Raw genomic sequence first — 14,823 nt, 5'->3', positions numbered from 1 at the left:
CTATAATACTGCCACAAACTCTTAGGGTGGAATTTTCTGTGCCCGCTGGCATTGGTGGACGTGAGCAGACAATATGGCAGGAAGACCAAAAATCGGTTTCATGTCATGGTGAAACCAGTTTGCAATCATCCACTCCACCTGTCAATGGCGGGCCACATTTCCTGCCACCACATGTCGGGAACTTCATTTTAATACATCTGCATATTATTATAAGCCCAGCCCATCAGAATCATCTCCCCACGCTGGATCATCCAATCATGCCGACGTGTTTCATAACTGAACATAAATGACATGCACATGACAAGCTGCAATTTGCTCGGGACTTCGAGGTTTGTTTGTCCACCTTGCTTTGGGCAGCAATCATGGTCATTGGCGCCAGGCTTCACAGGCAGCACCACATCGCTTTTAGGAGGGCTCACAGGCAAGTGTCTACTTCCGAGACCAGCCATAAGGCTTGGGTGGCTTTTCAATGGCTGCAAGGCTATGACTTGCTTGGGGAAGGGAGAGAATTGGCCTCGAGCAAGGGAAGACACATTGGAGCTAGGGCATTACTGGAGAAGAGGAGTATCCCAGGATGTGTGTGGGGCCACACATTGATATCTGTAAGTGAACTCCAGAGGGCGAGGGCTGAGGAGGCAGTCTCCAGAGAAGCTGAGGCCAGATGGAGATGTGTTTGTTTGAGAGAGTGAGTGGTGATGTCCCTTGAGCTGGCAGTGAATGAGATGCCGGTGAAGGTGTGATGGGCTTGTGAGTTTAGAGTGATGAGATGGTTGCCTTACCCTGGCGGCACAGATGAAATCATTCATCCATTTCCTTCACTGACAACCTCTGCCACTGCCTCCCAAGCCGGAGTGGTGACATTGATGGGCCTCCTCGGCCTAAGAGGGGGTGGAGGACATCATGGCAGGCTCTAACAGTGACCAGAAGGCATCCCAGGGATGCATCATGAATCGGGGGGGCTGCAGTTGTCTTGTCTCTCGGGGACATGCCTTTTCTGTGGCAGTCCTGTGCTGGAACCACTGAGAAGTGAGCACGTGGCTTCAATTTACATATGGCGCCCTGCATGAGGCTGCCCGCCAGCGAAACAGCGTGTTTCCCAGGAATGCATGATTAATGAGGTGGGATTGGGATGAAACGGTGTGAAAAGCTGCCATTGCGGCCGCCAGCTCCTCATAGCCCTCAACTCCTCGATGTTTCAAAAATCTAACTACCTCCTCTTTAAATACTATCCGTGATCTAGCCTCCACAGCTTTCTGGGGTAGAGAATTCCAGCCATTCACTCCCCTCTGAGAGAAGAAATTCCTTTGCATCTCAGTTTTAAATGAGTGGCCCCTTATTCTGTAACTGTGTCCCCTAGTTCAAGATTCTCCACTAATGAAAACATCTTCTCAACATCTACCCTGTCAAGCCCTCTCAGAATCTTGTACGTTTCAATAAGATCATCCCTTATTCTTCTAAACTCTAATGAATAAAGGCCTAACCTGTTTAGCCTGACCTTGATAAGTCAACCCCTTCATCCCAGGAATCAGCCTAATGATTCTCTTTTGAACTGCCTCCAATGCCAGTATATCCTTTCTTAAATACGGAGACCAAAACTGTACACAGTACTCTAGGTGCAGCCTCACCAACACCCTGTATAGTCGTAACAAGACTTCCCTATTTTTAAACTCCAACCCCCTAGCAATACAGGCCAAAATTCCATTTGCCTTCTTAATTACTTGCTGCACCTGCAAACTAATTTTTTGTGTTTCATGCACAAGAAAACCCAGATCCCTCTGTGCTGCACTTTTTTGGAGTCTCTCTCCATTTAAATAATAATCTGCCTTTTGATTTTTCCTCCCAAAGTGCATGACCTCACACTTTCCTACATTAAACTTCATCTGCCAAGTTTTCGCCCACTCACTCAACTTATCTATACCCCTTGCAGATTCCTTATGTCCTCATCACAACATGCCCTCCCACCTATTTTTGTATCGTCAGCAAATTTGGATACATTACACTCTGCCCTCTCCTCCAAGTTATTAATATAGATAGTAAATAATTGAGGCCCTAGGACTGATCTTTGTGGCACTCCATTAGTTACGTCTTTCCAACCTGAAAAAGACCCATTAATCCGGACTCTCTGTCTTCTGCGTGTTAACCAATCCTCAATCCATGCTAATCCATTACCCCCAATTCTGTGACCTCCGATCTTGTGCAATAACCTTTTATGTGGCACCTTATTGAATGCCTTCTGGAAATCCAAATGCACTACACCTACTGGTTCCCCTTTATCAACTTTACTTGTTATATCCTCAAAGAACTCTAGAAAATTTGTCAAACATGATTTCCCTTTCACAAAACCATGTTGACTCTGTCTGATTGCGTTAAGCTTTTCTAAATGTCCTACTATTTCTTCCTTAATAGACTCTAGCATTTTCCCAACGACTGACGTTAGGCTGACTGGCCTATAGTTTCCTGCTTTTTGTCTCTCTTCCTCTTGAACAGGGGCGTCACATTATCAGTTTTCCAATCTGCTGGGACCCTCCTGGAATCCAGCAAGTTCTGGAATATTTTGACCAATGCCTTCCACTATCTCTGCAGCCACTTCCTTTAAATCCCTTGGATGCAGGGCATCAGGTCCTAGTGATTTGTCTGCCTTTAGTTCCATTAGTTTGTCAAATACGTTGTCCCTCGTGGTAGAGACTGTTATAAGATCTTTCCTCCCATTAGCTCCTTGCTTATCTGATATCCTTGGGATGTTTATAGTGTCCTCTACCGTGAAGACTGATGCAAAATATTGGTTTAAATTATCTGCCATTTCCCTATTTCCCATTATCAATTCTCCACTGCATCCGCCAAGGGTCCCACACTCACTTTAGCTATTCTCTTTATTTTTATATACCCATAGAAGCTCTTACTGTTTGTTCTTATATTTCTTGCCAATTTACTTTCACAACCAATTTTCTCCCTCTTTATTAGCTTTTTAGTCAAACGCTACTGGTTCCTAAAAAACTCCCAATCTTCTAGCCTACCACTAGTTTTTGCCGCTTTGTATGCCTTAGTTTCTGATTGGATACTCTCCTTGAGCACCTTTGTTAACCACAGGTGGTTCATCCTTCTCATTGAGTCCTTCTTTTTAACCGGGATAAATTTTTGCTGAGTGTTATGAAATATCTGCTTAAATGTCTGCCACTGCTGATCCACTGACCTTCCCCTCAATCTATTTTCCCAGCCCACTTTAGACAACTCTTTCTTCATACCTCTGTAATTGCCCTTATTTAAGTTGAGGACACTTGTTTGAGACTTGAGTTGCTCGCCCTCAAACTGGAGTTGAAATTCTACCATGTTGTGATCGCTACCACCTAGGGGATCCTTAACTACAATATCTCTTATTAATCCTACCACGTTACACATTACTAGATGTAAAATAGCCTGTTCCCAGGTAGGTTCTGCAACAGATCGCTTTAAGAAATAATCCATGATGCACTCAACAAATTTGTCTTCCATGTTACCCGTCAATCTGATTTGTCCAGTCAATATGCAGATTAAAATCATCCATGACAATTGTAGCACCATTCTTACACATCTCCATTATTTCCCAATTTACACTTTGTCCTGCAGTGAGGCATCTGTTCAGGGGCTTATAGACGACTCCCACCTGTGACTTCTTCTTCTTATTCCTTATTTCCACCCAAACTGATTCCACATCACGATCTATTACACCTGTATCACTACTCACCACTGCACTGATACCTTCCTTTAATAACAAAGCTACTCCACCTCCTTTTCCTTTTTGCCTATTTTTCCAGAACTTCGAATACACTTGAATATTGAGTTCCCAGTCTTGGTCACCCTGCAACGACGTCATATTCATTTGTTTCTATTTGTGCCGTCAATTCATCTATCTTGTTACAAATGCTGCGTGCATTCAAATAAAGAGCCTTAAACTTTGACATTTTACCATTATTACTCATTCTGGTTCTAATTTCTGCTGCATTCTTCTGCTTATATTTTCTGCCCCTTCCTGTCGTACTTTGATTATCGTTTGCCTCTTCACTAACCTGCACCTCTGCTCTCTCATTTCTTTTGATTTTTTAAACTTCCCTTCAATTGAACACTCGCCCCCCCCTCCCCCACTAATTAGTTTAAAGTCCCATCTACAACTCTAGTTATACGATTCTCCAGGACACTGGTCCCAGCATGGTTCAAATGAAGTTCGTCCCAACTGAATAGCTCTCTCCTTCCCCAGTACAAGTGCCAGTGCTCCATGAATCTGAACCCATTTCTCCCACATCAATCTTTTGAGCCACGCATTCACTTCTCTAATCTTATTTACCCCACACCAATTTGCATGTGGCTCAGGTGGTAATCCGGAGATTATTACCTTCATGGTTCTGCTTTTTAATTCAGCCCAAGCTGCTCATAGTCCCTCAGCAGAACCTCTTTCCTAGTCCTACCTATGTCGTTGGTACCTACGTGGAGCACGACAACTGGATCCTTCCCCTCCCACTCAAAGATCCTCTCCAGTCCAGAAGAGATGAGCTTAACCTTGGCACCAGGTAGGCAACGCAGTCTTCAGGACTGTCTTTGCTGCAGAGAATAGTATCTATTCCCCTAACTATGCTACCCCCTATCACTACTACATCTTTCTTTTCTCCACCCACTTGAATGGCACTCTGTATCACAGAGCTGTGATCAGTTCTCTCATCCTCCCCGCAGTCTGTGCCCTCGTCCACACCGGAAGCAAGAACCTTGTACCTATTGGACAAGGGCACTGGCTGAGGCTCCTCCAAAGCTAAATTCTGGATCCCCATATCTGCCTCATTCTCTGTCACACCCTCCTGTCCCTGACCACGGTCCAAATTTGATGTAATTAATCTAAGGGGTGTGACTGTCTCCTGAAACAGTGTCCAGGTAATTCTCCCCCTGCTGATTTGTCGCAGTATCCATAGCTTGGACTCCAGCTCATCTACTCTGAGCTGAAGTTCCTCAAGCAGCCAACACTTGCTGCAGATGTGGCCACCGTGGATCACACCGGCGTCCACCAACCCACATACTACAGCTGCAGCACATCAATTGTCCGGCCATCTCTGTTCTATTAATTAATTAATTTGGATGTTAAATATTTTAAAAGTGAATTTCTTAACTGTACTCTTCAGCTGTCATAACGTCTCCTAATTGGTCAATCAAAAAAGACACGGAAGAGATACCCACCAATCACTGACCTGTTTTCCTTTGACGTCACACTTAGGCTCTGACAGGTAGAAACAGGTTGAAGGGACTCTGCCGTTTTTATCTCCCACTGCCGCTGCCCTTTTCATGCAGGTTCGCTCTCTGTGTGCCTATTCCCCAGAATCTAGAAGGTTAGGGATGAAAATTAATTGAAGTTTTCAAAATATTAAGTGGAACATAAAAGGTAAATGGAGAGAAATTATTTCTGCAGGTTTGGGAGTCTAGGACTGGGGGCATAGTTTTAATTTTAGAGCCAGTCCTTTATAGAGTGAAATTAGAAAACACTTCTACATGCCAACGGTGGTAGAAGTTTGGAACTCCTCCTCCACAAATTGCAATTGATGCTGGGTCTATTGTTAATTTTAATTCAGATATTGATATATTTTTATTAACCAAATGTATTAAGATAAATGGGGCAAAGGTGTGCAAGTAGAGGTGAATTTTATGCTAGGGTTGGTGGTTCAGCCCCCTTGCCTAAAAGGTCAGGGCAAGACCGCCTTCATTTGGCTGACTCACTCCACAACCATTAAAAGCCTATGGCCCTTTAATTGGCTAGAGGTGGGACGTCCGATCCTCACCAAGAAGTCCCAGCACTGACAGCTGCCAGCTAATCGGAGGGTGCAGAAGCTTTCTTGTTCCATTAGCATCACTAGAAGGGTGGCCACAGCTGGAACTGCTGCAAGCCTGAGAGGAAGACATTCAATGTTACAGCTAGGATGTAAGGCGAGTCTGTGGTCTCACTGGGTCCAGGAGAACAGGCCCAGGTAAAGCTGGGGATAGCGTGGGGGCAAGGAGGAAGGAATTGGTTCCTTGAGGAGGTCTTAGATGGGTGCCTGGCGACCTGATGTGGGCCTCTTCCATTGTGGGTAGAATCCTAGCGGCGACGGGAGGAGGCCCTTAAACGGCCATTACTTGGCATCCTGAGGGCCTTAAGTGGCCTGTGGACAGGCAGGCCGCCCAATGTCTTCACTGTAGCTGGTAAAATTGCAAAGCAGAGGCAGGCAGGAGAGGGTAGGTGCCAGGAAGGGTGCCACTGGCATGGGGACTCAAGTTTATGACCAAGCACCATCCCTATCTCCCACCACCAGCTATCCTTCCCCCAGGAGCTGTCAAATTCCTGACATGGAGTTAGGCCACAGATCAGCCATGATCTCATTGAATGGCAGAACAGAATGTGTTAAATGATAAACTCCCATTTCTATGTACCTTTGCACGCCATCAGATGTTCAGTTCTATTGGAGGGCTAGAGTGGAAAATGAAGATCAGATGTAATACCTCCTGTTTTGCACTGATAGTTTCGACAAATCTCTTCCCCTGGGAGTTATGCAGGAGCACAGGGATATACACAAATCACTAAAATATTGCATAGATACAAAAAACAATGAAAAAAGTGAATGTGACATTGGTCTTATTTTATAGATGTTGAACTATACACATTATATTCAAAAAAAAACTATCCAACCAGTATGTCTATTCTTGCATGAAGTGGAGCAGCTGTGCTTCAGTTGCACAGAGTCTTGATCAGACCTTACATTGAGTATTGCATTCAGTTTTTTCCAGGAAAGATATATTAGCCTTGGAAGTGTTGAAGCATAGGTTCACCAGAACAATGCCAAGGATTACGTTGTGGATAGGTTGCTTAAACTTGGTTTGGATTCCCTTGATATTGGAAAGTTAAGACATAATCTAATCAAAGTCTGGTAAATGATAAATAGATTTATTCAGTATGGTAGATAGAAAAACAAATTTCATCTCATGGGTGAATCCAAAACATGGAGTATAATGTTAAAATTAGAGCCAGGACATTTAGCAGAAAAATTAGGAAACACATGTTCACACAAAGAGCAATCTGGAACTCAATCACCCAAAAGGCTATATATGATGAGCCAATTGGAGTTTTCATGACTGAGATTAGTGTAATAGAGATAAGGGTTAAGGAAAATGGAAGAAAGGAGGGTAAATGGAGTTGAGGTGCAGATTTTTTTGTTCTTTCATGGGATGTGGGTGTCACTGGCGAGGCTAGCATTTATTGCCCATCCTTAATTGCCCATTTCTAAGTGCCCTTGGGAAGGTGGCGGTGAGCTGCCTACTTGAACTGCTGCAGTCCATATGCTGTCGGTACACCCAAAGTGCTGTTAGAGAGCGAGTTCCAGGATTTTGACCCAGCGGCAATGAAGGAACAGCGATAGGTTTCCAAGTCAGGGTGGTAAGTGGCTTGGAGGGGAATGTCTAGGTGGCGGTGTTCCCATGTGTCTGCTGCCCTTGTCCATTTAGATGGTAGCAGTCGTTGATTTGAAAAGTGCTGTCTAAGGAGCCTTGGTGAGTTGCTGTGGTGCATCTTATAAATGGTACACACTGCTGCCACTGTGTGTCAGTGGTGGAGACAGTGAATGTTTGTGGGTAGGGTACCAGTCAAGCGGGCTGCTTTGTCCTGGATGGTGTTAAGCTTCTTGAGTGTTGTTGGAGCTGCACTCATCCAGGCAAATGGAGAATATTTTATCACGCTCCTGACTTGTGCCTTGTAGATGGTGGACAGGCTTTAGAGAGTCAGGAGGTGAGTTACTCACCGCAGGATTCCGTGCCTCTGACCTGCTCCTGAGACCACAGTACATATATGGCTAGTCCAGTTCATTTTATGGTCACTGGGAACCCCAGGATGTTGGTAGTGGGGTATTCTGTGATGGTAATGCCATTGAATGTCATGGGGTGATGGCTAGATTCTCTCTTGTTGGAGATAGTCATTGCCTGGCACTTGTGTGGCGCCAGTGTTACTTGCCATGTGTCAGCCCAAGCCTGGATATTATCTAGGTCTTGCTGCATTTGGACATGGACTGCCTCAGTATCCAAGTAGTCACGAATGGTGCTGAACTATGTACAATCATCATCAGCAAACATCCCCACTTCTGACCTTATGATGGAAGGAAGGTCATTGATGTAGTAGCTGAAGATGGCTGAGCTGAGGACACTACCCTGAGGAACTCCTGCAGTGATGTCATGGAACTGAGATGACTGACCTCCAATGAGAACAAACATCTTCCTTTGTGCTAGGTATGACTCCAACCAGCAGAGAGTTCTCCGCCTGATTCCCATTAACTCCAGTTTTGCTAGGGCCCCTTGATGCTACACTCAGTCAAATGCTGCCTTGATGTCAAGGGCAGTCACTCTCACCTTACCTCACCTCTGGAGTTCAGCTCTTTTGTCCATGTTTGAACCAAGGTTGTGATGAGGTCAGGAGCTGCGTGGCCCTGGCCGAATCCAAGCTGAGTGTCAGTGAGCAGGTTATTGCTAAGCACTGTTGATAACCCCTTCCATCACTTTACTCATGATCAAAAGTAGACTGATGAGGCAGTAATTGGCTGGGTTGGATGTGTCCTGCTTTTTGTGTACAGGACATACCTGGGCAAATTTCTACATTGCCAGGTAGATGCCAGTGTTGTAGCTATACTGGCAACAGCTTGGCTAGGGGTGAGGCAAGTTCTGGAGTATAAGTCTTCAGTATTATTTCTGGAATATTGTCAGGGCCCATAGCCTTTGCAGTATCCAGTGCCGTCAACCGTTTCTTGAGATCACATGGAGTGAATTGAATAGGCTGAAGACTGGCATCTGATATGCTGGGGACCTCCGAAGGAGGCATGGATGGATCACCCACTCTGCATTTCTGGCTGAAGATTCTTGCAAATGCTTCAGCCTTATCTTTTACACTGATGCATCATTGAGGATGGGGATATTTGTGGAGCCTCCTCCTTCAGTGAGTTGTTAATTGTCCACACCATTCACAACTGGATGTGGCAGGACTGCAGAGCTTAGAACTTATCAGTTGTTATGGGATTGCTTAGCTCTGTCCATTGCTTGCTGCTTATGCTGTTTGGCATGCAAGTAGTCCTGTGCTGTAGCTTTATCAGGTTGATACTTCAATTTTAGGCATACCTGGTGCTACTCCTGGCATGCCCTCCTGCACTCTTCACCAGGGTTGAGCCCTTGGTGGTAATGGTAGATTGGGAGATATGCCGGGCCCTGAGGTTGCAGATTGTGGTTGAGTATAATTCTGCTGCTGCTGTTGGCTCACAGCGCCTCATGGTTGTCCAGTTTTGAATTGCTTTATCTGATCAAAGTCTATCCCGTTTAGCAGTGGTAGTGTCACACAACACAATGGAGGATACTCAATCTGAACATGGGACTTATCTCTACAAGGGCTGTGCGGTGGTCACTGCTATCAATGCTGTCATGGACAGATGCATCTGCGGCAGGCAGGTTGATGAGGATGAGGTCAAATATGTTTTTCCCTCTTGCTGGTTCCCTCACCACCTGCCGCAGGCCAGTCTAGCAGCTATGTTCTTTAGGACTCGGCCTGCTTGGTCTGTAGTGGTGCTACTGAGCCACTCTTGGTGATGGACATTGAAGTCCCCCACCCACAGTACGTTCTGTGCCCTTGCCACCCTCAGTGCTTTCTCCAAATGGTGTTCAACATGGCTGAATCAGTACTGATTCATCGGCTGAGGTGGGGGCACAGTGGTGATGGAGGTGGGATGGCAGTACACGGTAATCAGGAGGTTTCCTTGCCAATGTTTCATCTGATGCCATGAGACTTCAGGTGGTCCAGATGTTGAGGACTCCTGGGGCAATTCCCTCCTGACTGTATACCATTGTGCCGCCACCTCTGCTGGGTCTGTCCTGTCAGTATAATGGTGATGGTGGTGTTTGGGACATTGTCTGTAAAGTATGATTCCATGAGTACAACTATGTCAGGCTGTGAGACCACTCTCCCAATTTTGGCACAAGCCCCAGGTGTTCCTAAGGAGCTCATTGCAAGGTCAACAGGGCTGAGTTTACGAGTCCAGTGACAACCGCTACCATCTCCCCATTAGATCAGCCATGATCCAACTGATTGACAGAGCATGTTTCAGTTACGGACTGATCCCCTTTTTAGGTTCCTGTGAAGAATCGGAATGTTCATTTAATGGAATGACAACAAAGGTCTTTTAAACATAATGGCATAGAAATTGGATAAGACCTGAAAACATGCACAGAGGTTGCAATGCACAATGAACCCACACCAGTTCTTTCAGATGCAGGCACCAAGCAAACCTTGTGCTGTCTTTCAATTTACATAATTACTGCATGCAGCCCAGCAGTGAACTTGCTTTTGAGTGGCTGCATGTACATCAGGGGTCCAAGTGCATGTGAGGCTGGCTCAAATTAAAGCTGGCTTGTGCTAATTAAAGCCAGCCTGTAGCTCTTAAAGGAGGTGCAGTTTGATGATAACAGTTACTGGAATTAATTGCAGAAGTGACTCTGACAGCAAAGACACAGGGATAGTACAACATGCCAGTGAGCAGGCACCAAGGTTCTCTAATGCAGTTTTGGTGGCCTTAGTACAGGAGGAGAGGAAGAGACATGTCCTGTTCTCATAGAGGTCCAGGAGGCCCTTCAGATAGAGACTGTGAAACCAGTGGGAGCAGATAGTAAATTGATAAAATTTTGGTCTGCTCTGATAGGTTGACTAAGCAACAGTGAATAGCAGAAGAAATTAATAGCATTTTGTACAATTTTACTGGATGACATATGTCCGTGCATAACGGCTTCATCCTCAACGCTAAGAAAGTCACCCTTTTGAGTCATTATGGTCACTGAAGTCATATCAGCTAAAATTTGATTTTGTATTTCAAAATTGCATCAGTTACTCAGATTTTATATCTTATTTGCCTAATTCTGCAGGTAGTTACAATACTGTATCACTTTTCTATTGAACAACCTTAAAGCTAGCACAAACAATGTAAAGTGCGGCATTTGAAAATAGCACAAAAGTGCTGGAAATCAGATACTCCCTCTCCCTTTGTTTCCACATTCCACTGCCTTCTATTTCTCTGCAGTGGTGGAATCATTATTTTTGTGTGCTTTCTCCTTTGTCAATATTTTCATTTATTATGTTACCCATTTACTAATATGTAATGCCTATCGTTCACTCTGAGGGACATTTTGTATTGATTCATTTCAACTAAAAGGTATTAATGACATTCTAAGTTGTATACAAGTGATTTGAATAAAATGGGTGCAATAAATATTGCCACAGGTTTACAGATTTAGACGTTAAATGAACAGATGCACTTTTATCTTGCATGCAGTCAGTGTTAAATAGGATAGTTAACAAATATCATTGCCATTGTTCCTACACAACTCTATTGTGTTCTAGAAATGATGAGATGGTTAAGATTATTGCACATATTTTGCAGAATTTTATTCTGCATTAACTCTAACAGTGATTGCTTGCCCTTGGCTCTATATTGTAACAACCTAAAATGGTGGTGAGCTTGTTTGTCATCACTAAATAACCAGAAATATCTGCAGTACTGGCAATGAATGTAGATGATTAGAAAGCTCTCATATCTGCCGCCATTACTTGGGACAGAATTTTACATTCGGCATGCGGGCACGCGCCCGACACGCCGGAACATAAAATGGTGCATGATGACGTCGGGTACGTGTCCCAACATCATCGCGAACTCACACCATATTACTGCGGTGCCCGCCGATAACTGAAAGGCCTTTTAAGGCATTAACGAGGTAATTAAACTGAATTTTACGCTGCCCGTCCAACCTTACAGTTGGCGGGCAGGCGAAAAGGCCAGACGGCCTTTACGAGCAGGATGAGGTTTCCTAAAGCTATTACAAATTAAATAAAAACTTTCTTTGAAGAATAAAAGCACGTCCCATCTCATCTGACACAGTCACATGAGGGGACATGTTTCATTAAATTTTGAATGTGTTTATTTATTTTCTTAAAAGCGCTTCAATCTCCCTGAGGCAGCTCCGTGCCTCAGGGAGATTGAAGCGTTCTTTCAGGCGCATGCGTGAAAGAGCGCTGGACCCGACTCTCCCTCTTCCCTCAGCCCGCGCAGGTCGAGCTCAGCCCTACTGCTCGCGATCCATACAGGGTGGGACTTAATTGGCCCACCCAAGTGAAATCGTGCTGCGCAGCCGATCGCAGGTGGCCCACCCGACGAATAGAAAATCCTGGCCTTGATGTATTTAGCTTCAACAATATTTTTTTAACTCTATTTATGCATGTCAAATCTATTTTAGGAACATCTTCCTCCGTATTCATGAATCTGCCTCTGTATTCATGTCAGCAAAATCTAACAGTTTTCTTTAATATTTCATAATATTCTGAGGGTATTAACATTTGCCTCGGTTATGAATTGTAATTAGTGAATGCAAGTTACAACATAAAACATTTTGCTGAGAAACCCACAAGCCTGTTGTGTAATATTCATTTAGGGCAAAAGGTGGATCACAACAAAATAATATAACAGTGGCTTCACCAGGAAAGGGTAAGTAAAATAGTTCAGCATTCACCATGTTGCTATGCCAGTGTAATTCTTATTTGCTGAAACGTTTAAAATTACTTTAATAAAGTAGTACTAATTACAGCTTCTTAACACTATTTCTGCACCTGAATAACAACAATTAATGCATTAACTATATCATGCTTTACAATAACCTGCTTGCATACCACCTCCAGTTGACGACAAAGGTCGCTGTCAACTTGGCAAAATTTGAAAAAGGCACATATTTAGCTCAAAAAACTACTATGGGCAGAATTTTCCGTCAGGCGGGGGGGGGGGGCGCACGGAGTGGGTGCGGGCGGGCACAGACCCAATTGCTGCCGGTGATCGGGCCCATGCCATTATTTTACACGGGCATACCAATTAGGGCTGGCCAGCGTGTTTCGCGGCTCCTGGGGACAATGGGAGAGGGTAGGCGGCGGCGGGCCGGCAATCACCGCCGGGTCCAATGGCAACTCGTTAGCCCATTTAAAGGGCAAGTTGCAGCCGCTCCAAGGCTGCTGTATGGGGCCAATGCAGATCCGGGCTGGCCAAGCAGGAGGGTAGGGCGGGTGATCAGAGTGCGTCCTGGTTTTCGGACGAGTGCCTTGCTGCCCTCCTCAAGGAGGTGGCAGCACGGCGGGAGGTACTCGTCCCCCAGGACAGGAGGCGGTGGCCAACCTACTTGACCAAACATGCGTGGAGGAGGTAGCAGAGGTCGTGAGCTCCCACGATGTGGTGCAACACACATGGATCCAGTACTGCAAGTGCTTCAATGACCTGCTGCGCATGGGAAGGGTGAGTAACACGTTGGCATCATTCACTTCACCCATCATGTAAGCTCCCCCGCTGCCGCCCGGGGCTCCACCCATGTCTGACTGGCCTGATTGTAATGAGTCATTGACGGCATGTGTCCTTAGCTGGGTGGGCCAGCAGATATTCCCCATGCATTGGTCAGCCTGAGAGGGTGGTGATGAGATGTGTTCTGCACCCCACAGCATGTGGTGGACTGAGACCCACATGACTTTGGTGGAGGCAACCTAGAGGACCTGCACCCAGGCGCAGTGCTCGAACTACAGGACATGTCGAAGTCAGGGCGATGACATGGTGGGAAGGGCTCTTCAAGGTGGCGTGGCACAGATCGATCTGCTCCCCTCTGCGATCCGCGTCATTGTAACTCCTTGCTACGGCAGGTTAAACTGTGTTAACCCAAGTGTGATGAAGGCAGCATGTGGCCGGCGAGGAGGGGAGTAAGGACACACCTGGCATATTTGTGTGAGAGTTTGGCAGCAACAGGGTAAGGATGCATTGGACCTCTGCAATGGCCAACTGGGCTTGGGGTAGGCCGGCCGTGAGGAGATTCACGGTACAAGTATCACTTATTAATGCTCTTTTCTCATTTCCAGGAATAGAATTCTCACAACACTGCCAAGCGGGTGAGGACTGGTGGTGGGCCAGCCCAGGTAGTGCTGCTTAGCTACTTCGAGCAGGAGGCCCTCGACCTGGAGAGGTGCTATGTGCCCAGGTCCACTGGAACCGGAGAGGCTGGGGTCTCTGTGTGGCCAGCACTCACGTCACCGGTAATCTCCAAACAGCCATGGCAGTGCTGATTGTTGAGTGAGTGACGTTACCAACATGGCTCGCCCATTGCGTGTGGAATGATGAGCGCATGATGATCCGGGGGACAGGCATATACATTGACATTTTCCGCATGCTAACTGATCGAATTTCCTTACTCTTCCTTTCAGCATCAGCAGCGCAGGGCCTGGACCTGGAGTAGCAGGGGCCCCCTCTGACACCTGAGGACCATGAAGTTCCAACATCACAAGCATCACACCATCTCTGCCAGGCAGGCACCAGCGCAGATACTGGCACCCCGATGGACATCAGATCTTTGGCTAGTGTCCCAGGGCACAGCAGTGAGGGCACTTCAGTCGCTGGAGGAACTGGCGGAGACAGAGAGTGCCCATGGCACCAGCAGTTGGAGGACTGCAGGAGACCAGGCACTTGCTCAGTCCGTGACTGATGGTGAGCCTCTGGAGTCATCCGCAATGCAGCCAACTCATGTGATGCAGTCGGGTGTGCGGAACCATCTGGTGGCGATACATGAGGCTGTGCTTGGCTTGGTGTCAGTGGTGGGGGAGTCTACGCGGACCATAGCCAATGCATTGAGCCCCATGCACGAGCACCAAGCTTCCTCCATGGAGAGAGTGGCGACTCTCATGGAGAGGCAGCTCCAGGGACAGGATCAGGGGTTCCTGGGGTTGCGCTCGGACCTGCAATCCCT

At 46.2% G+C, this 14,823-nt stretch overlaps 1 protein-coding gene across 3 annotated transcripts in view; it reads left to right on the top strand.

The window, feature by feature from the left end:
• Positions 1-14,823, top strand: part of LOC144671643 (cell adhesion molecule CEACAM5-like) — an 86,415-nt gene that overhangs the window by 57,079 nt on the left and 14,513 nt on the right. For 2 of the 3 annotated variants that reach the window (XM_078533649.1, XM_078533647.1), the window contains one exon: positions 12,490-12,542. The exons of the other annotated variant lie outside the window; for it this stretch is intronic. In XM_078533649.1, coding sequence (XP_078389775.1) covers positions 12,490-12,542 — 53 coding nt within the window. The remainder of the gene's footprint in view (positions 1-12,489; positions 12,543-14,823) is intronic. 3 annotated transcript variants of the gene reach the window in all.

Source organism: Cetorhinus maximus, chromosome 33 (genome assembly GCF_964194155.1).
Source record: "Cetorhinus maximus chromosome 33, sCetMax3.hap1.1, whole genome shotgun sequence".
NCBI lineage: Eukaryota > Metazoa > Chordata > Chondrichthyes > Lamniformes > Cetorhinidae > Cetorhinus > Cetorhinus maximus.
Note: the sequence above shows the minus strand (reverse complement) of the source record. Positions and strands in the feature narration are given on the sequence as shown.